Source organism: Vicugna pacos, chromosome 8 (assembly GCF_048564905.1).
Source record: "Vicugna pacos chromosome 8, VicPac4, whole genome shotgun sequence".
Taxonomy (NCBI): Eukaryota; Metazoa; Chordata; class Mammalia; order Artiodactyla; family Camelidae; genus Vicugna; species Vicugna pacos.
In genome coordinates, this window is record NC_132994.1 from 60,156,378 (window position 1) to 60,177,594 (window position 21,217).

General features: G+C 39.0%; 1 protein-coding gene across 1 annotated transcript; it reads right to left on the reverse strand.

The window, feature by feature from the left end:
- Positions 1–3,108: 3,108 nt before the first annotated feature.
- On the reverse strand, positions 3,109–3,878 carry SF3B5 (splicing factor 3b subunit 5). Its single transcript, XM_015246419.3, has one exon. It carries the CDS (start codon positions 3,726–3,728, stop codon positions 3,468–3,470), a length of 261 nt encoding a protein of 86 aa, XP_015101905.1. The 5' UTR covers positions 3,729–3,878; the 3' UTR covers positions 3,109–3,467.
- Positions 3,879–21,217: the final 17,339 nt, after the last annotated feature.

Consider the following 21,217-nt stretch of genomic DNA (forward strand, 5'->3'; position numbering starts at 1 on the left):
TTTGTACTTTGGAACTAGAAAGACCTAGTTCAAATCATGGCTTAGCTACATGATAATTGTGTGACCGAGGGCAAACTGCTTTTCCGAAACTGTTTCATCTGTAAAACAAAGATAATACTTCCCAGAAATCACATAAGATACAAGACTTAGTGTACCATAAAAGCTATTAATATGTTAGCTATTACTGCTATCTAAGAAGCATGTTTTCAAATATCTCTTTTCTTTGGTATGACCTATTCTGGTGAAGTTGAAGACTACCTAAAACATGAATTAGTATATTACCTGGATTAAGTCCTATCTTTCCATACTCAACACTCAACATTTATCGAATACTTGGGACGTGCTGGGCACCACTCTAGACACTTGAGATATCAGGTAATTACACAGACCAAAATCCTTGTCCTCATGAACCCTAATATAAATCCAGATCAGTTCATGGAGACCTTTAAGTTACAGACTTCCTTCAAAAGTTCCTGTGGTTCCTATCGTCCACACTTCTCATTTGATTCTTTATATAAGCTACCCCGTACCACTTATCTAGTCCCTTCCTCTCTACTTCCACTGCACGCTGTCTCTCTCTTGTTCTACTGCTCCAGACTCTAATTAGGGACATGGGCTCATTCTCATGCCACTTTTGTAAGGGTGGGGATTTACAGGTTGACTCTCTCTAAATACTTGTATTTAATTACTGACAATTACAATCTATTCTGTTACATTATCTATGTCTGGTCTCAATGCAGCAACCGAAGAGATCCTCTGAAACAGCAGTTCAGTTGTTTTCCTTTAAAGTCATGGCCCATTTCATTCATTTTTTGAAAATTTCTGCCAAATACTCAAGTCTAAATAACTATAGTTTAATCTATCAGTCTATCCATTTTTTTTTGAAGTGAATATGGTGGAAAAGGAATTTCTGAGAATCTGTGATGTCAACACTATCTTCATAATAATACTAAGATTTTATTGGCCGTTTTCACCGTGCTACATTTGTACAGATGGTACAAAAACAACAGTGAGTAAAACTACTAGCACTAAGCATTAATCAAGATGGTGGCACCAAGCTACTAGCAGTCATTGTGTTCCACACTGACATATACTCAGTTAAAACAAACAAAACCAAAAAAAAATCAACTCAGTTTCACTGAAGACTGTCCTTGATGAAGCAATAAAAAGTACTAATTTTTTAAATCTTAGCCCATGAGGACACATCTTTTTAAATATTTCACGTGACAAAATTGGTATAATGCATAAAGCATTTCTGCTGCCACTAAAGTACAATGGTTTTCTCAAGAAAAAGCACTTACTAGTATTTGAGTTGCAAAGTGAACTTGCTTTTTTCTCAAGGAACACCATTTTTAGTTGAAAGATCAATAAACTACAGTTATTCAGAATTGGGTATTTGACAGGTATTTTCTTGAAAATGAACCACGTGGGCCCATCACTTCAAGGAAAACAACAGCCAGTATTTGCTACCAGTGACCAAATTTAAGCTATCAAGAAAAAACTTAAAATTGTGGAAAACTTATGCCATCAGTTTTTCAGCTTTCTAATACTGTAAGATTTCCTGATGAAATCAGCAATGATACTATGTAGAAAGTAAATATTTTGATATGTACGAAGAAATGTGTCAACACAGATGGACTGTATAGCTCAGTGAGCCAATACTTTCCAAATGACCAGTGCAAGATGTTACAAAATCACGTGTGGGTAAAAGATCCAAAGTTCAAGAAAGATGAATGAATTTTAATGTAATAGAGAGTGAAAAGTTCATTGACCAGATTCCATGTTGTAACTACCTTTTAAGAAATTACCACATGTTGGGTTTTGCTAACGGATCAAAGAATATCCACAATTATTTGAAAAGGCTATTGAAATACTTCTCCCTTACTATATATTTTTGTGAAGTGGGGTTTTTCATAATTCAACCAAAACTTTACATTTCAATAGCCTGAGTGCAGAAGTAGATACAAGAATCCAGCTGTCTTATATTAAGCCAGACATTGACGACATCTGCAAAATTGTTGTTTTGGAAAATATTTTTCATACAAAATGTTTTTGTTAACAAGGTAATAGTTTCATTACTGTTATTTTAATAACCCTCAAAAACAAAAGCTCTGTGAGAATTCAAGAATTTTTAAGGATGTAATGGTGTTCCAAGGCCAAAATGTTTGAGACCCACTGATCTAAAACATGTCAGATCATATCACTTAGTGATCTTCCAATGGATCCCTATCTCCTCAGGGTAAAGCGACAAGTCCTTCCATTGGCCTATCATGCTCTACTCTTTCCTGTTTCCCCTCCATAACCTATCCCTCTACTCTTCCCTTGGCTCACTCCCTTCAGCCATACTTGTTTTTTGCTGTTCTTCCAGTAAGCCAGACACAATCCCTGCATTAGGAACGCTGCACTGGCAGTTCCTTCTGCTTGGAAAGTAACTTTCCAAGTTTTCTGCATGGCTATTTCCCTCACTTCCTTAAAGTCTCTGATCAAATGTCACCTTCTCAATAGTCTTAACATGAGCATGTTATCTAAAACTGCAGCTCGACTGCTACTCCCGTTCTCCACAGCACCTTCAAACACTTGCTTATTTATATCTACAGTTTGCCTCCTACCCGCAGAACCAGTGTAACATAAGAGAGAAACAGGGAGAAACCCCTGCTACATAGAGCTCAACAAATATTTGCTGAATGTTGAATGAATGAAAGAACTCTTTTGACAAATTGTCAATTCTCAAGATATGTCCACAAAGTCCCAAAAGAAAAAGAGGATGCAATTTACAGAGAAAGGAGAGGGCAATGTCAGAAAAGATTTTTTTTTTTTTGAGTGGGAGAAAAAGAAGGGATAAAAGTATCACACACCTCAACATCGAAAGCGTTATGGGCCTGAAAAAAGCTCTTCCGAGAAGTCGGAATTGGGTAATATTATAAACGTTGTGCAGGTCGCATTTAAGGGCCTGACAATGAACTTTAGCTCTGTGCTACGGCCCAACCCTTCCCTAACCCTCCCTTTCTTTATTCTCCCACCTCAGCCCTGTCTCCCCGGAAACCAAAGTCCCAGAGCCTTTCCCGGACCCCTCCACCAGAACACAAGTAGACCACACCAAAACACTGAAACATTTCTAAACTTTATGGAAAAAGCAACAACGACAACCAACTGGCCAAAAAGGAGCCTCTACATCCGTCTCACTACAGTTCCATCTCCTCTAACGTTTGCCGGCCTTAGGATCTCTCCATGGTCCGGTCACAGTTCTCAGGGGTCGTGACGGTCTCCCAACGCTGTTTCACAGAAAACAAGGTCCACAGGAAGGCAGGTCAGGGGGGAAGCCCCGGTAAGCACCTCTGTACAAGGAAAACATGAGAAGCAGAAGTCACGGAGAGCCGGTCCACTTGGGGCAGGAACACGCGGGAATGACGGCAAACCGATGGAACGCAGGTAGAGATGCTCCCACACAGCGGTGACACGGCGGGGTCTCAGTTCTCCTCTGGCTTGTCCGCTGGCGGGCCGCAAGGCTGCAGCATCTTCTCCATCAAGTTGAAGCGGACTCGCGCTTTGCTCTCATTCTCGGCAATGGCGAAGTAGTTGAGCAGGTCGAAGTGGCCCATGTAGGAGCAGTAGGAGTCGCGATGCTGGTTCACCAGCCACTCCCACTTGGTGGTGTCGGCGTGGCCTGTGCCGATGTACTTGGACTGCAGATGCTCTAGCTGACTGTGGATGGTGTAGCGGTCTGTCATCTCGCCGCTTTCCCCTTTGCTCCCAGGTGAGAGGGCGCAGACGACAAGGAGCAGCGACAACGAGCAGCTCTAGAGGCTCACACCGAAGTGGGGCCACCCGGCGGAAACTCGGGACCCGCGCAGTCGCAGGCCAATGGCGTCACCGCGACGAAGCCGCGCGAACTCGCGGTTCCAGGGCTCAGAGGCGGAAGCGGAAGTGTATTCTGTCACGGAATTGGAGTTGCCTAGGGGACGCTACAAGTGGGCCGCTCCTCAAGAGAGCCCCGCCCCCTTCGCAGGGCGTTGCATGCTGGTCCACTCAGTGGCCCTCTTCTAACAGGAGCTTTGCATGCTGGGATTTGTGGTCTCCGAGGGTTTGTGCGCGCAGGCTTCTTGGGAGCCCTGCGGCTAGTTTACGCGGCTGCTTAGTGAAGGGTGGTTTCCGGGAGGCAGGAAACATCCTCGGGCAGTTTGGGGCTGAGAGGAAATGGGAAACTCAAGTAGGACAGGGAATAAGCTACTCGGAAAATGAACTCTTGATATAATTCCGCTTTCGGAGCTAACGTGGCAGAGTAGCCCCTTCACAACCAGGGGTGGATCACCTTGAAGTCAGGAGTCTCGAGTTGTGGTCCCAAACACGTCTCTTACAAGTTGTGTGGAAAGTTCTTTCAGCGGTTGCAGAGCCGCCGTTTCCTGCCTGGTGACCAAAGTACAGCACCAGTTCCGATACGTTCGGCACCCACAGCAAGCCCCTCCTTCCTCTTGAGCTTGTAATGTTGACATCCTCCCTTCAACTTCTCACCCCACCCTACACGCTCTTCTTGGCCTATACTTCTCAACGTTCCGTGCTGCTCGCCTCTCCAGTTCTCTGTACGAGCTGTTCCCACTGTTGGAATGCTTTTGTTCTCTGGCAAACACTTCGCCCTTTTAAGTCGACTGGAAAGTATCTCCTTGAAATTGACTTTAACTACTTCAGACAGATGTAAATTCTTCCTGTTTTCATTCTGTACATCTCTTCGTCTTTAACGTTTTATATCCAGTTTTTGGTTTAAGAACTTCCTGACGCGAATACAAACTACTTGAGAAAAATGTTTACTTTTTTTTGTTGATGATGTCTTGTATGCTTTTATGATATCCCCATAGCCTGGCAGAGATTGTATTCTCAAAAAATGTTTGATGAATGAATGAACAACTGCAGGACAGCCAAATAGAAACAACTCTTTACTGGGAGAAAGATAACTTAAAAATACTTTTATTCTGGTACAAAGTTGCAGTTATGTAAGATCAGTAAATCTAGAGACCTAATGTATAGCATGATGACTGTAGTTGATGTTGTACTGAATACTGGAAATTTCCTTAAGAAAGTATATTTCAGGTGCTCTCTACACACACACACACACACACACACACACACACACACACACACACACACACACACACACAGAGGTAGCTATGCAAGGAGATGGTTAATTAGATTGACTGCAGTACTATTTCACTGTTGTATATGTACACATACCTACTCATCTTTAATGCTTCTGTTATATATGCATAGGTCTGCTTGTGGGCATTCTGTTCTATTAGTCTCTGTCTATACTCATACCAATAACACAAGATTTTAATTACTGTACCTTTATAATAAGTCTTGATATCTGACAGGGTGAAAGCCTGTACAATTTCCATCTTTCATAAATGTCTTAACTTTTCTTGATCCTTTGCTCTTCCACATTAATTTAGAATTGTCAGTAAAATCCTCATGGAAATTGTGATTGAGTAGTCAAATAAAGCTATGAAAATTAATATTATTTCCGTATCATTAAAAATGATCCTAAAAAAAAAAGATCCTAAGGATATGAGAGAAAAACTTCAAATTCAAAGGCCTTTAGAGTTAGATCGAAAATACACTTACATGTATTCATTAAGAGCTGTATTAAGGTGTATTAGTTTGCTACGGTTTCTGAAATAAAGTACCACAAACTGGGTGGCTTAAACAATAGAAATGTATTTCCTCATAGTTCTGGAGGCTAGAAGTCCAAGATCAAGCTGTTGACAGGGTTGATTTCATTCTGAGGATTCTGTCCTTGGCTTGCAGATGGCAGTCTTCTGTGTCTTCACAGGGTTTTTCTTCTTTGTATGTCTGTGTCCTAATCTCTTCTTAGAAAGATACAAGTCATATTGAATTAGACTCCACCCATATGATCTTGCTTCACATTAAGGCCCTATCTCCAAATGCAGTCATATTCTGAGTTATTGGGGGTTAGGACTTTACTGTTTGAATTTGAGGAGGAGGGCACAATTCATCACTGTTTTATATAGTGATGTGGAACATACGAGAACTTGGGTTTTTTAAAACATATTTATAAATGTAATTAGATTTGTGAAAATAATTTACATATATGAAAAGATTTTATTTGTTAGGTCAAACAATTGCAATATTTACAAGGAAAATTTAAGTATTACATTAGAAGCTATGGTATAAAATGTTTAACAGTAAAAATTTAGAGTGAAACTAAATTTTATCCAAAATCCTCTTAGAAGTGATTGTGAAAATTGGCTAGACCAATAAATAGTTTAGAATTTTTTGCTGAACTTAAAAGCTTAAGAAAAAGGCAGTTTTCAATTTATAACTTTAATAAATTGAAGATTAACTTTTAAAGTCTAAATCTCTGAATAGTATTTTATACATTCCCCTAAATGACCCTCAGAGTCACCAAAAAAAAAAAAAAAAACCTTCCCATTTAACAAGATCAACTTACAAATAATGCAAAAAACCCTGCTTCAGTTTTAACTGTAGCAGTTATACTGAATTTATACATTTATTTGAGAATTGTCATCTTAACTATATTGAGTTTTCGCATTTATGCATATAGTAAACACTTCTACTTATTTGTCTACTTTTTTTTACTTTAAATAAAACTTGTATAATTTTCTCTATATGAATTTTTCACATATTCTGTTAGACTTATTCCTGGTTATCTTATACATATATTTAAAGATGTTCTTTATGAGTCTTGAATTGTGACCTGGTAAAGAATGTCCCATTTTCTTACACGTATTGCTAACACAGACTTCTGATCTGGAACCAAAGGCCTTGTTGGCAAGACACACTAGGAGAGCTGTTATTATTTCCTGTCCCAAGATATTACCTCAAGTCAATTCTGCCTGTTAGGTTGCTTCTATGTAACTATCAAATGCCTTCTTTCAATTTGACATTTTAGAAAGGAAAATAAGCAAGACACGATTTCACTGGAAAGGATATAGAACAAAAATGTATAAGGAAAAGAAAAAAATGTGTGTTTTTAGACAGAAATTCTTATATTTTGTCTAATCTTTTTTTTAAAATCTGGAAATGCGAGGCAACATTTTCTCTTTTCATCTCTCTGGTATTGTGCTACTGGCTTTAAATTTTTTAAAATGCCATTTAATATTTTGAATGGTGAAGGCAAAGGCATTGTTTAAAACCAAAAAAGTATTCAAAGGAATGCACTTCCCAACATCTGCCCATTTCCCACCTGCATCCTCAATAAATAACCATTGCTATGTGTAGCTTGTTTATCCTTCCAGAGATTTTTAAAAATGATAATACAAATATATATGATATATATATTTAAGTAAATAACAGATATATATGATATTTTACCCCTTTAAAAATTTAGATGGTAGCAAAATGCTCATCATAGTTCTCTACTTCGATTCTTGGTTTGCCTTTTGTTTTATTTTCTTTGACATATCATGTAGATCATCTCATATGAGTACATAAAAAGATTTCCCATTCTTTTTGGTATTTTTGGTCTTGTTTTATAGCTGCATAATATTCCACTGTATAGATGTATTATATTCTAAATAATCACCCTCTTTTTGATTGTCAAATGTCTTGTGTATCCAGAAATTATATTTAAATTTTATTGCTATTGCAGAAAAATACAAAGTTCAAATTGAAATTAAAATCACATTTCTTCTGGTGAAAAATTATTTTAGATACCCTTTTGTCTGTAAGCAAGTTTTAAAATATTAAAAGGATTCTCTATATGTACAGGTGTTGATATCATGTTTCACACTAGGGGTCGCCAAAACAGTATTTAAGGTCAACCAGCAGATCAGTGGCTGAGACCATTGTATAATTAAGCACCTTGAGTGTCTCAACCATGATAAGCAGGAAAAGTACCTTGTAGATGAAATGCCGAAGACAAAACTTTGGTTTGCTATATTTTCAAAGTCAACTAAGATTTTGATAATTTAGGAGAAAAGCAAGCAATCTTTTCCTTATGATCATACAAATTTTACTTTAGGGTTTTATGTTTGGTTGGATTTAGTGGTGATGTGGAATTTAGATCTTATGGAATTTAGGGAATTTTTAAAGAGAAATTTGCTAGACATCGTCTTATTCAGTTGTGGTTAAAAATGTCTTTAGCATCGGCTTTTCTTTTCCCAGCTACCATGGGTTTCATATATCTGAGCAGATCTAGAACTCTCAATTTTTGGAGGCTTTGACTCTAATTGGGCATAGACTTCAAAAGGATAAAATTTTCTCTACCTTCTTTGTACTTTCTCCTGGGGCAGATATGACTACCATGGACGCACATTCAAAAACTCCTCGTTTGAGATTTTATAGGCTGGTCTCTCTCTGTTTAGTGATAACATTCAAACACAAGCTGGTACAATTTTTGAAGAAAAATTTCTCATAGGAGAAATTTCACAAAGGAACTTTAAAGCATTATTTACATGTTCCATTTGTTGCAGTAGTATGAAATCTTCAGCAGTAAGATTAATGATTGACATATCATAGGTACTAAATCAATATTCATTGAGTAAATGAATGAATGAGTGTTTATGACAACATTGTAAGTGATAACAAAAGATTGGAAATAATTTTGATGCCAACAATAAAGTAATAACTACATAAACTGCTGCCAATTGGGTACATGTGGCAAATCTCATTTGAATATAAGTTCTTTTGAAATATGCAACTTTTTCTCTATTATATTAGCATAGTGATTTACCAACTGTTGACACTCAACAAATACTTGTTGAATTAGAATATTGTTCTCACACTGGATTAGGCACGGAGACTAGGCATCCCCCAGGAGCTGGGACTAGTCACTTCAAAGTCATGACCATCGCTTACTTTAAGCCTAAGAGATGTGGATTTGGGAAGGACAGCATTTTTCTACAGTGTTCATGTCAGAGAAGAAGACCCATGACAAGGCTTTACAAAATTACGAATATACTAAATTTTAACTGTTTTAGAGTTGCTTCAGTCAGTTATCTAAAAGGATTGCAAGGAATAGTTTTTCATAGCAGCTTCAATTCAGCTGAGGTCCTTGAACATCAATAATCACAAATTGGAATATGGGCTCTAGGAACAAGAAGTGAAGTAGTTGGTGCAGACTCAGAAGTTGTGCTCTGAGGTCAAGTGGGGAAGCAGACAGTGCCCAAAGTGGTGCAGAACCACAGGGTGGGCTTTGCAAGCAGAAAAACACTTTCCTGGAGAGTTCTGGTCAAGATGGCAGAGTAATATAGACACAAGCTTGCCTCCTCTCAGGAGCATGACAAAACCACAACTGACTGCTGAAAAATCATTGATAAAAAAAGACTGGAACCTACCAAATAAAATCATCTTCAACCGGAGACATAAAAAGGGAACCACAGTGGGACAGTAGGAGGGGTGTGCTTGCAATATAATCAGGTCCTGTACCCCACAGGTGGGCGACCAACCAGCTGGGGAAGAATTACATTACAGAGATTCTCCCACAGGAGTGAGAGTTCTGAACCCACATCAGACTCTCCAGCCTAGGGGTCTGGCGCCAGGAAGAGCAGCCCTCAGAGCATTTGGTTCGAAGGCCAGTAGGGCTTAATTGCAGGAGCTGCAGAGAACTGGGGGAAGGAGAGACTTTACTCTTAAAGAGCACACACAGAATCTCATATGCACTGGGACCAAGGGCAGAAGTAGCGATTTCCTAGGAACCTGGGCCAGACCTGCCTGCTAGTCTTGGAAGGTCTCCTGGGGAGGTGGGGGTATGGCTTACCCACAGGATGGTGGCAGATGCTTGGGGAGTATTCAGCTGCGTAAACTTTTCTCGAGACTGACATCTTACTTGGGTCATTAGAACCAAGACCTGGCCCCACCCAACAGCCTATAGGCTTAAGTGCTGGGAAGCCTCAGGCCAAATAACTAACTGGGAGGGAACACAGCCTCACCCACCAGCAGAACGGCTGCTTAAGGACTTCCTGACCCCACAGCCACCTTTAGATATGCCTCTAGACAAAACCCCACCCACCGGAGGGCCAAGACCCAGCTCTATCCACCAGAGGGCAGGCACTGGCCCTTCCCGCCAGAAACCTGCACAAGTCCAGCTTCACCTACCAGGAGAAGACACCAGAAGCAAGAAAACAACATACTTACAGCCTGTGGAATGAGTGCACAAACACAGGCCATACTCTACCCTGGGACTAGTCGAATCCCGGCCTTTGGGGGATGAAAGAGGAGGCCACTGCTGGGATGTGTGGGACATCACTTACAGAGGACCATTTCTCCAATGTTGAGAAACTAACTATCACATACATAAAAATACAGATAAAAATTTGGACAAAATGAGATAGGAGAGAACTATGTTCTAGGCAAAGGAACAGGATAAAATCCCACAAGAAGAACTAAGTGACGAGGAGATAGGCAATCTACCTGAGAAAGTGTTCAGAGTAATGATTGTGAAGATGATTAGAGACCTCGGGAGGAGAATGGATGCACAGAGTGAGAAGTTAGAAGTTTTCAGCAAGGAGTTAGAAAACATAAAGAACAACCAAACAGAAATGAAGAACACAATTACTGAAATGAATTATATACAAGAAACCAAGAGTAGACTAAATGAGGCAGAAGAACTGATCAGTGCGCTAGAAGGCAGGGTAGTGGAAATCACTACTGCAGAACAGAAGAAAGAATGAAAAGAAATGAGAATAGTTTGAGATCTCTGGCACAACATGAAGTGCACTAATATTTGCATTATAGTGGTCTGAAAAAGAGAAAGGACCTGAGAAAATATTTGAACAGATAATAACTGAAAACTGCCCTAACTTGGGAAAGGAAATAGCCAACCAAGTCCAGGAAGGATTAACCCAAAGAGGCACACAGTAATCAAACTGACAAAAATTAAAGATAAGGAGAAAATATTAAAAGCAACAAGAACAAAGCAATGAATAACATACAAAGGAACCACCATAAGATTATCAGTTAATCTTTTCAGCCAAAACTCTTCAGGCAAGAGGGAGTGGCATGATATACTTAAAGTGATGAAAGGGAAAAACCTAGAACCAAGAATATTCTAGCCAGCAAGGCTCTCATTCAGATTTGATGGAGAAATCAAAAGCTTTACAGATAAGCTGAAGATAAAAGAATTCAGCACCACCAAACCAGCCTTACAACAAATGCTAAAGAAACTTCTCTAGGCAGAAAGGAAAAGGCCACCACTAGAAACAAGAAAATTACAAAATGGAAAAGCTCATCAGTAAAGGCAAACATACAATAAAGGTAGGAAATCATCAACACATAAGTAGTAAAGTTAAAAAACAAAAGTAGTAAAGTCATCTGATCCACAATAAGAAGTTAAAGGATACACACAACAATTAGATGTAAGTTATGATATCAAAATCGGTAATCATGAGGGGAGGAGAGTACAAATGCCAGGTACCTAAAATGCATTTGAAATTAAGAGATCAGCAACTTAAAACAATCATGTATACCCCTATGTAGACTTCTATACCAAAACCTCATGGTAACTGCAAACCAAAAATCTATAATAGATATACACACAAAAAAGAAAGAGAAATCCAAACATAATGCTAAAGATAGTCATCAAATCACAAGACAAAAGAACAAAAGAGGAAAGGGGAAAAAGATCTACAAAAAAAATCCAAAACAATTAACAAAATGGCAATAAGAACATATATATTGATGATTACTTTAAATATAAATGGATTAAATGCTCCAACCAAAAGACACAGACTAGCTGAATGGATACAAAAACAAGATCCATATATCTGCTGTCTACAAAAGACCCATTTCAGAGCTAGAGAGATATACAGGCTGAAAGTAAGGGGATGGAAAAATTTATTCCATGCAAATGGAAACCAAAAGAAAGCTGGAGTAGAAATATTTATTTCAGACAAAATAGACTTTAAAATAAAGACTGTTACAAGAGACAAAGAAAGGCACTACATGCTTATTAAAGGATCAATCCAAGAAGAAGATATAACAATCATAAGTGTATATGCACCCAACATAGGAGCACCTCAATATATAAAGCAACTGTTAACAGACATAAAAGGAGAAATTGACAGTAGCAATAACAGTGGGGAACTTAACACCCGACTTACATCAATGGACAGGTCACCCAGGCAGAAAATCAATATAGAAACATTGGCCTTAAACAAAACATTAGACCAGATGGACTTAATTGATATTTATAGCATTCCATCTGAAAGCAGCAGAATACACATTCTTCTCAAGTGCACGTGAAACATTCTCTAGGATAGATCACATGCTGGCCACAAAGAAATCTTGGAAAATTTAAGGAAATTGGAGTCATATCAAGCATCTTTTCAGACCATAACACTAGGAGATATCACCTATACGTGGAATCTAAAAAAAAAAGACACAAATGAACTTACTTAAGAAACAGAAACAGACTCACAGACTTAGAAAACAAACTTATAGTTACCAGGAGGCAAAGGAGGTGGGAAGGGATAAATTGGGAATTCGAGATTTGCAGATACTAACTTCTACATATAAAATAGATAAACAACAAGTGTATACTGTATAGCACAGGGAACAATATTCAATATCTTACAGTAACCTATAATGAGAAAAGATTATGAAAAGGAATATATGTTGTATACATATGACTGAAATATTACACTGTACACCAGAAATTGACACATTGTAAACTGACTATTCTTCAGTTTACAAAAAAAAAAGGGCAAAACCATTAACAAATAGAACACTCTCTACCACCATATACAAAAATAAACTTAAAATGGATTAAAGACCTAAATGTAAGACAGGCTACTATAAAAGTCCTATAGGAAAACATAGGCAGAACACTCTTTGCCATAAATTGCAGCAATATTTTTTTGAATCCGTCTCCTTGAGTAATAGAAATAAGAGCAAAAATAAACAAATGGGACCTAATTAAACTTACAAGCTTTTGCACAGCAAAGGAAACCATAAACAAAACAAAAAGATAACCTACAGAATGGGAGAAAATATTTGCAAATGATATGACCAACAAGGGACTAACATCCAAAATGTACAAACAGCTCATATAACTCAATTTCAAAAAAACAAACAACCCAATCAAAAAATGGGCAGAAGACCTGAAAAGATATTTCTCCAAAGATGACATCCAGATGGCCAACAGGTACAAGAAAAGATGCTCAACATTGCTAATTATTAGAGAATTGCAAATCAAAAGTACAATGATGTATCATCTCACACTGGTCAGAATAGCCATCATCAAAATGTCTACATGTAATAAATGCTGCAGAGGGTATGGAGAAAAGGGAGCCCTCCTACACTGTTGGTGAAAATGTAATTTGGTGCAGCCACTATGGAAAGCAGTATGGAGATTCTTTAAAAAACTAAAAATAGACTTACCATATGATCCAGCAATCCCACTCTTGGGCATGTACCCAGAGGAAATATAACTTGAAAAGATACATGTACCCCAATGCTCACAGCAGCACTATTTACAATAGCTAAGACATGGAAACAATGCAAATGTCCATCCACAGATGACTGGATAAAAAAGATGTGGTATATGTATACAATGGAATACTATTCAGCTATAAAAAATAGAATAATGCCATTTGCAACAACATGGATGGACCTAGAGACTATTATACTGAGTGAAATAAGTCAGTTGGAGAAAGACAAATATCATATGATATCATTTATATGTGGAATCTAAAAAAAGATACAAATTTTATTTACAAACCAGAAATAGACTCACCGACATAGAAAACAAACTTACGGTTACCACAGGGGAAAGTGGAGGAGGGATAAACTGGGAATTTGAGTTTAACTATATATAAAATAGATAAGCAACAAGGACCTACTGCATAGTACAGAGAACTATATTCAATTTCTTGTAATAAGCTATAATGGAAAAGAATATGAAAATGTATGTGTATATATATATGTCTGCATAGGTATAACTGAATTGCTTAGCTGTACACCTGAAACTATTATTGTAAATCATCTACACTTCAATGAAAGATAAAATTTTAAAAAAAGAAGTAAAATCCATGGGACTGATCTTCTATGAAACATTTCAGGTGTCCAGTTAAACATGTGATTCACTATGGCCTACCTAGAGTAAAAGTCACAAGCAAACCTAGAGGAAAGGAGCTGAGTTTATACCTTTCTTCTGATTTGACTTTGAGCAAGTGTACGATTTACCTGGTTCCTAGTGAAGGTTTAATGCCTGGCAGTTTGAAATCAACACAGGGACGTTGCTTCATCCTGAATTTTTAGAGCACGTATGTGTGTGGAAGAGAAGTGATGATATCCCTAACAAAGTATGGTTTCTTCCACTTTTCACAAGTTGTACTTACTTTCATGAAACAGAACCACCTTTCAAAATCTGCATATGTATTTTTGTGATTTTATTCATCTGTATTATATCTCCTACGTGTGTCACCTATGAGTGTTTCCTAACTTCGCATTTCTCAAAGGACCTGTGTTAATAGGCTGTGTACAGTGGTCCAAAAAGAAAATGACCCAGAAGCAAGCCTAATATTTTTAAAGCTGTTAATTTATTTATGGTAGCTCAAGGCCAAAAAGGAATTTGGGGGATGGAACAGATTGGCACACACAGTCATGACAAAGCATCCTGGTACCGTTTCCAACCACCTGTTCTTCTCACATTTTCTTCAGCTTATGTTAACCACTCTGCAAATGCAGTTTCAAGTCTCCCCACTTCCAAGTAAGTATCTGCCTCTAGGTCTGTCTTATAAAGGAATTCTAGCATTACAGTGACTGAAGACTGCTCTAATTGTAAGTTTTAGTGAGTTAACTGTGTTAGTTGTTGGAGGAACTGATTTGTTCTACAGAAATGTAAAAACCTTTCCAGTCAGTCTCATCTACAGGGCCCGCAACACAGCAAAATGCTGTGGGTATAGCCTTTCGTAGTTACTTTTGTGTGCCTCGATTTGCTAGGATAATATTTTACTTGGTTTTATAGCTTACTTTAAAAAGTCAGAAAAGCACCTGAAGTTTTGTCCAGGTTTTAGAGCGGTTCTGCCTCTTGATCAAGACAAGAGTGGGCCTTGCGCTGGGCCCCTCTCGCTTTAGGGGGTCCTGCTGTGGCTCCCCGCTGGCTGCACGAGCTGCAAAGCCCCTGGGTCAAGGGGACATACCCACCCGTGCTGATACTCCCTGAACCCCTGCCTCAGACACACACAAACCAAGCTCTGAAAGACAAATTCCAAGAACCACAGTGCTTGTGCAGGCTTCTTTCCCGGTCTGCCTTCCCAAAGGCTGCCCTTGCTGCTGGTGTGCACACCCCTGGGCCTGCGGACTGCAGAAAGAATGGCTGTTGGTGGGGTATTTACTTCACAAACTTGAAGAGGCAGGCTGAGAAATTCCACTTGAACGATTTGGGCCCGGAGGCCACTCATATCTTAGAGATGATTTGGGGGACTCAGGTGTCCACCTGTATGTAGTTCAGAAAAGGTTACCATGAACCTGAACTTCCCCTAGGTCCTCTTCCCACTCTCAAGTTTCTTGCTGGTAAGTAGCCTTCTGTTCATAAATTGTGTACTTAGTAACAATGACTTGCTCTTGGTGGTAAGCTCAGTTCTCCTGAAATGGAACCTCTCTGATCACCTTCAGTGTTAAAGCTGCTGTAATGTTAGTAGTGAATGACTTTTTAACCAGAGGAGGATTCATAATAAAATCCAAAGATGATAAATTAAATCACACCATTAGTATTAATACTTTCATGTATGTTATATAAAGTTTGTCCTACTGAAGAAACTTTGGCATTTTAGACTATCTGATAGATAAATATGATTCTATTTATTTAAAATGCATAACTGACTTACAATTTCAAAATAAAAGCAGTAAGAATATGAACAAAATTGTAAGTAGTATTCTAATATTTAACAGAAATGGATTTATCAAATTTATAAGTTAAATTTAGATTTATAAAAGCCTTTGAAATGCTTTGGAAGGTTTTTCTTCCAAAAAACGTATATGCGTGTTTGGTCAGGCATCTGAAATGTTTAAAAGTAATTTTAACATTTTAAACCCATTAATGCAATTTTGAAATATTTAAGGGAGGTTGCTGGATACAAAATCAATATAAAAATGTAATACTTCTATAATCTAGTAGCAAAAAATCCAAAATGGCCCGCTTACACAAAAGAATATTTGATAAGTGACAGAAGTATACTGCAGGGAAGTGAGAGAAAAGACAATTTTTCCAGTAAGTGGAGCTTGGACAGTTGTGTACCATATAGGAAAAAAAATGAAACTGGACTCCTAATTCGCACTATACACTAAAGTCAACCCCAGGTGGACTATGAAATCTAATATGAGACAATTTATAAAGTTACCCAGTGATTAATATAGGAGGATATTTTCTTGACCTTTTGGAAGAGAAGGGTTTCTTAAATGAGACACAAAATACACTAACCCTAAAGTAAATATTAGAAGGGCCATTGGAGGCTTAGACCAGGAAGCAACATGTTCAAGGGCCTGAGACGGTGGCTGGCCAGCTCCAGGTCATGGGGCCTCCGGGAGGAGGAGAGAGCAGTCCCTTTATAAGTCCAGGAGAGGCCATTTCCTCCCAGAGGCCCAACAGGATGGCATCTAAAATTTCTGGACCAGCTGAAGAACCTCAGAACACACCTAAAAGGACAACCTCCCAGGGGGAGAGGAAGTGGTATCTCTAACGAACGGATGGCATCTGAATCCACCTGGTTAGGAGACCAGCGACGTTTTTGGGTCTCAATCACTGCCATTCACCCTGGCACACTCAAACAACCCAAGGGTCATGTTTTCTTATATGAAAAAGACCCAGCATCAGACCTTAAGCTGCAAGGAGCATCTCTGCCAGAGAAGAGCTGAACCAGAAAAGTGGCTGGAGGGAGGTGGCCAGGTCAAGGAGCCCGGCCCACACCCAAGACTCACAGCCGGGACCTTCATAACAAAGACCCCACCCCGCAGGGAGGCAAATCCAGCCACTCCTTCTACTAAGAGAAGCTACTTGCTTCCCTGTAGTCAAATAAGAAGTTTGAGAAACAGGGTCTCTCAAATTTATTAACGTGTCTTTTAGCCCAAAGGTGTGGGGTGGGGAGGGGGTTGTGTACATGAAGCCGGCTGCTCAGAGGTTCCACTGCCATCCCGAGACCTGAACTGAGCGCCTCGCCTTTCCGACTGTGCTGTGTGACTCCCTAGTGTATGCTCATTTGTAATTCCTGACCAGGGAACTGTAAGATGGGCATGGGGCCGGGGTGGGGGTGGGGGTGTAGGGTGCAAGGCCACAGTGAGACTTGATGAGATGGGATCCTTGTTGCATGAGCCATCTGCCAGCTGAAATGGTAGCAGAGTTTAAAGCCATCGAAAGAAAACCAAAAACAACCTGTCAATTGCTGTGGGACAGACAAAGGAGGCACTAAGGGTTGTCGGGCATCTCTGGTACCTTCTTTAGATTCGAGTGCCATTTATCCTTCAGGGATTCTGTTTCCATTCCTGAGACTACTGCTGCTAAACCCCAATGTATCTTTTTTATATTTTGATTGCTTTTCCTTGGTTTTTGTTGACAAAAACCGAAAAGTTGCTTTCGGTCTTATTGCTTTACGGAAGGACTTTGTACCTGATCCTCTGAGGTTCCCCGTTTCTGCCATGGAAAACCTTGGCTAGATCTTACAGAGGGATTCCCTGCCTTTTGTTCACAAGGGACTGGTTTTGGTATCTTTACAGGAGGTTTTGCTTGCGAATTGTTCCTTTTGTTTTCTGACGAGCCTTAAGTCTTGGCTTTCATTCTTTACCAATGATGTGGACAGTTCCCTTCACAAGTTAGATTCCTTCCTCTCTCTCTCTCTGAGCCACACTGACTTCTGCAAGACTTTTAATTTATTCAGATATAGTCAGGTAATAGCGTTACTGAAATCCTTCATGTGTCTTACTTTATTCCTGGTGGGAAGAAGACATGATTGAGAACCTTGAGCTCTGAGATTTGAATTCTTTAATAATATCTACAAAGCTATTTTAAAAGACTTGCTTCACATAAATGACTACTGAGTCTGGTCTGTTTCTGATACCATTCCTGAAAAAATGTCAGTTGTTCAGGTGTACCAAGGAGGAAGAAATTTTGTTCAGGCCACTGCATTTTAAAGCTTTGCAGAACCTCCGGACCATATTTGCAAACAATTTCCAGAAGACACTTGGAGACCTTACTTAGGTCAGGAGATTAAGTAGTTTGGCAATAAAGTTTCAACTGGTCAGTTCCATGATATTTGCCCAGAGATAATGGATTGGCAAGAGTCATATTGCTTTAATCTGTCAGGTGAAAAGTCTTTCCCAGTTAGTGCCCAGAAGGCTAGTTTCAGTCCCCATATTTCACTCCTGCTGGACTGACTGTTAACAGAGGAGAGCGTTTGAGTGGTGGAGCTGTTGGTATGAGTGCCTACAAAGCTAATGCCAAGTGCTAGAAATATCTTCATCATTATTAAAATTTAGAAAAGCAGTAACTGTGTTTACTCAGACACCCATTGGCCTAGCTGCTTAAGTGCCTGCAAGAGCTACCTGCCAAGCTCCACTTCTTATACTTGGCACATTGAGAAGATCTGCATGTGGCTTTGTTCAACAAACACAGTTTTCCCTCTTTCAATTGCCCTGCTGACTTTGGAGCCAAGAAACATGAATTCCATGTGACTCTATCAAGTACTTCCTGTTTCCATTCTTTAAATGTTCTGCGGTCCAAAGTTGTTATAAGAAAGTTGTTTGGAATTCAGAGCATTTTCCTCCCCCATTAAAAAAATGTCATAAATGGTGGTTAACTTTTTAAGCCCAAACATACTAACTTGTTTAACATACAGTGAAATGTTCTAGTTGTAGCAATGAGCTACCGTTTATATCTATGGTTTTGTTTTCGGTTTTAATACAGAAGAAAATGATTTGTGAATTCCAAGTTGGATTGCCAAGAAGAAAGCTGACATTGTAGTGCTGGCCCTTGTGGTCCACCCTCCTCCCACAACTCCCTGCTGTCAGCTAAATGAGAGGAAAAACTCTCTAGTTCTAGTCACTGGCAGGAATTTCTGGAGTGGAGATGGGGGAAATCAGAGATAAATAGAGACCTTGGAGAATTAGGAAAACGTAAAGTATAACAAGAGCCTCTGGGCAGCAGTGATGGAACTCTCTCTCTTACTTTCTCCCCAACTTTCCCCCCTTTCTTTCCCTCCATGAGAATGTAAGCATGGGTTTATAGTGCCTGGGTAGTCTGGTCACTGAGAGAAGCAGAAGAGAAGTTTCTATACATGTGAGCTTCATGGGGATGGTCATTTGTATTTGGAAAATGTTCTATGCATTGGAGACTTCCTGTATGGGAAGATCCAGAAATTCTTAGCATTCTTTCCTCAACTTCTAAGCTGCATTTAGAAACTATTAGTCTCTATTAAGCCTTATTAAAACTTATCAAAAGTGCATTTGGTGCCAAGTTTTTTCCAGAGTTGTATCAAAAACAAAACATCAAATCTGTGCTAACATCACAATATAATTTTGACAGAGAATATTTTGTTATTTTCACAGAGCAGAATTGGGTTGAATTAAACTTAGCAATCACGCACTAAAAAAAAAAAGCAGAGATTAATATATTTAATTCCATTGAGAGAAAGCACTTCTGCTGATCAAAAAACACCATTAAAAATAAAAATACAGTCCACAGACTGGGAAAAGATCTTTGCAGCCTATGTAACCAACCAATAACAACAACAAAAAATTTGTTTTCAAATACATAAAGAACTTTTAAAATTTGTTTTTAAAATAAGACAGAAAATCCAGTAGAAAAATAATGACCTGATTATGTAATTCACAACAGAGGAAATCAAAATGGCTAGTAAGCATTGAAAAGTGTTCTTAACATCATTAGTAAACAGAGATGCATCAATTAGAACGAGATGCCACTATATGCCCACCATATTAGCAAACTTTCTGAAGCTTTATAATACCACGTATGGGTGAGGAATTCTAATTTTTGGTGGGAATGTACTAGAAATTGTACAGCCCCTTTGGAAAACACTTTGGGATTATCTGACTCAAAGCTATCCATACCCCATGTCCAAGCAGCTCTGCTCCTGAGTATAGAGAAGTGGATCACAAAGTAGGGCCCCTGGATCAGCAGCAGCAGCATCACTCGGAAACATGTTAGTAATGCAGATTCTTGGGCCCTATATCCAATGTACTAACTCAGAAACTTGGGATAAGGGGCCCAGAAGTCTGTCTTCACGAGCCCTTCAGATGATCCCGATGCAAACTAAAGCTGAGAACCACTGCCTTACAGATTATCCTGTGCATGTTATATAACGACATATAAACAAGAAGGTTCATAGCAGCATTATTCATAGTAGATTCCCAAATGGAAACAACCCAAATGTCCGTTGTTAGTAGAACGGTCAGTTCACTTTTCACTTGGGATAACTGAAGCATCTTTACACTGAGAGCTGGGAACAAGTCAAGGGGAAAGGCTGAAGTTAAAAGAGAGGAGAATAATTTGGTGGAATAAGTTGAAGATCACATAAAATCTAAATGGGGATGTTATTTGAGGAGAGAAAGAGGTGCTTCTTTTTCAAAACAGACTAGAGAAAGAACGCAGAAATTTTATTGACAGGGCAGAACAGGAGGAATTGAAGAAGTTTTCTCACACATGAGAGACTTTATTTCTTTTATTATTAAAAATCAAGATCATATGCAGAAAAAAAAGGTGGCTCGGGTAAGTGGCATGAAGAAAGAGGTTTGACATATCTTAGGAATGGACTGGCTTAAAATACTGAACAACTCAGTTCTAACTGCACATTTGAAACTGTTGCAATGGGTCTAGGAATGGTAACATTGCATTGAACGGCCGAATGAGTGCAGTATTTCCATTATCTCTCTGGCACTTAAACATATTCTTCATCCAATCTTTGTAAACTAGTTATTTCAAGTAGTTGCCTCTGTTGAAGCCATGTCTTAAACACTCTTAATACTGTGTAACATTCTGTAGCTGCTGCTCAATAAAAAAACTAAGTCAGTGATGGAGGTTCAGCAAATGGTGGTAGATAGTGGATAGTATATCACAGCTTCTTTGGGGCATTAATTTGTCCTTGCCGGGATCAAGGATGATTTAGTGAAAGAGGAAGGTCTTTGGAGGCAGGTAGATCCCCCTCAGTCCCCAGAATAATAGCAGCTGTAGAACTTAATAGCTGTCTGACCTTGGGAAACACGCAGTTCTCAGGTCAGGTCCCCTTAGAAGCAGAGC

Bases quoted from the DNA above. Each gene is read 5' to 3' on its own strand.
- SF3B5 (XM_015246419.3), bottom strand. From the start codon at position 3,728: ATGACAGACCGCTACACCATCCACAGTCAGCTAGAGCATCTGCAGTCC.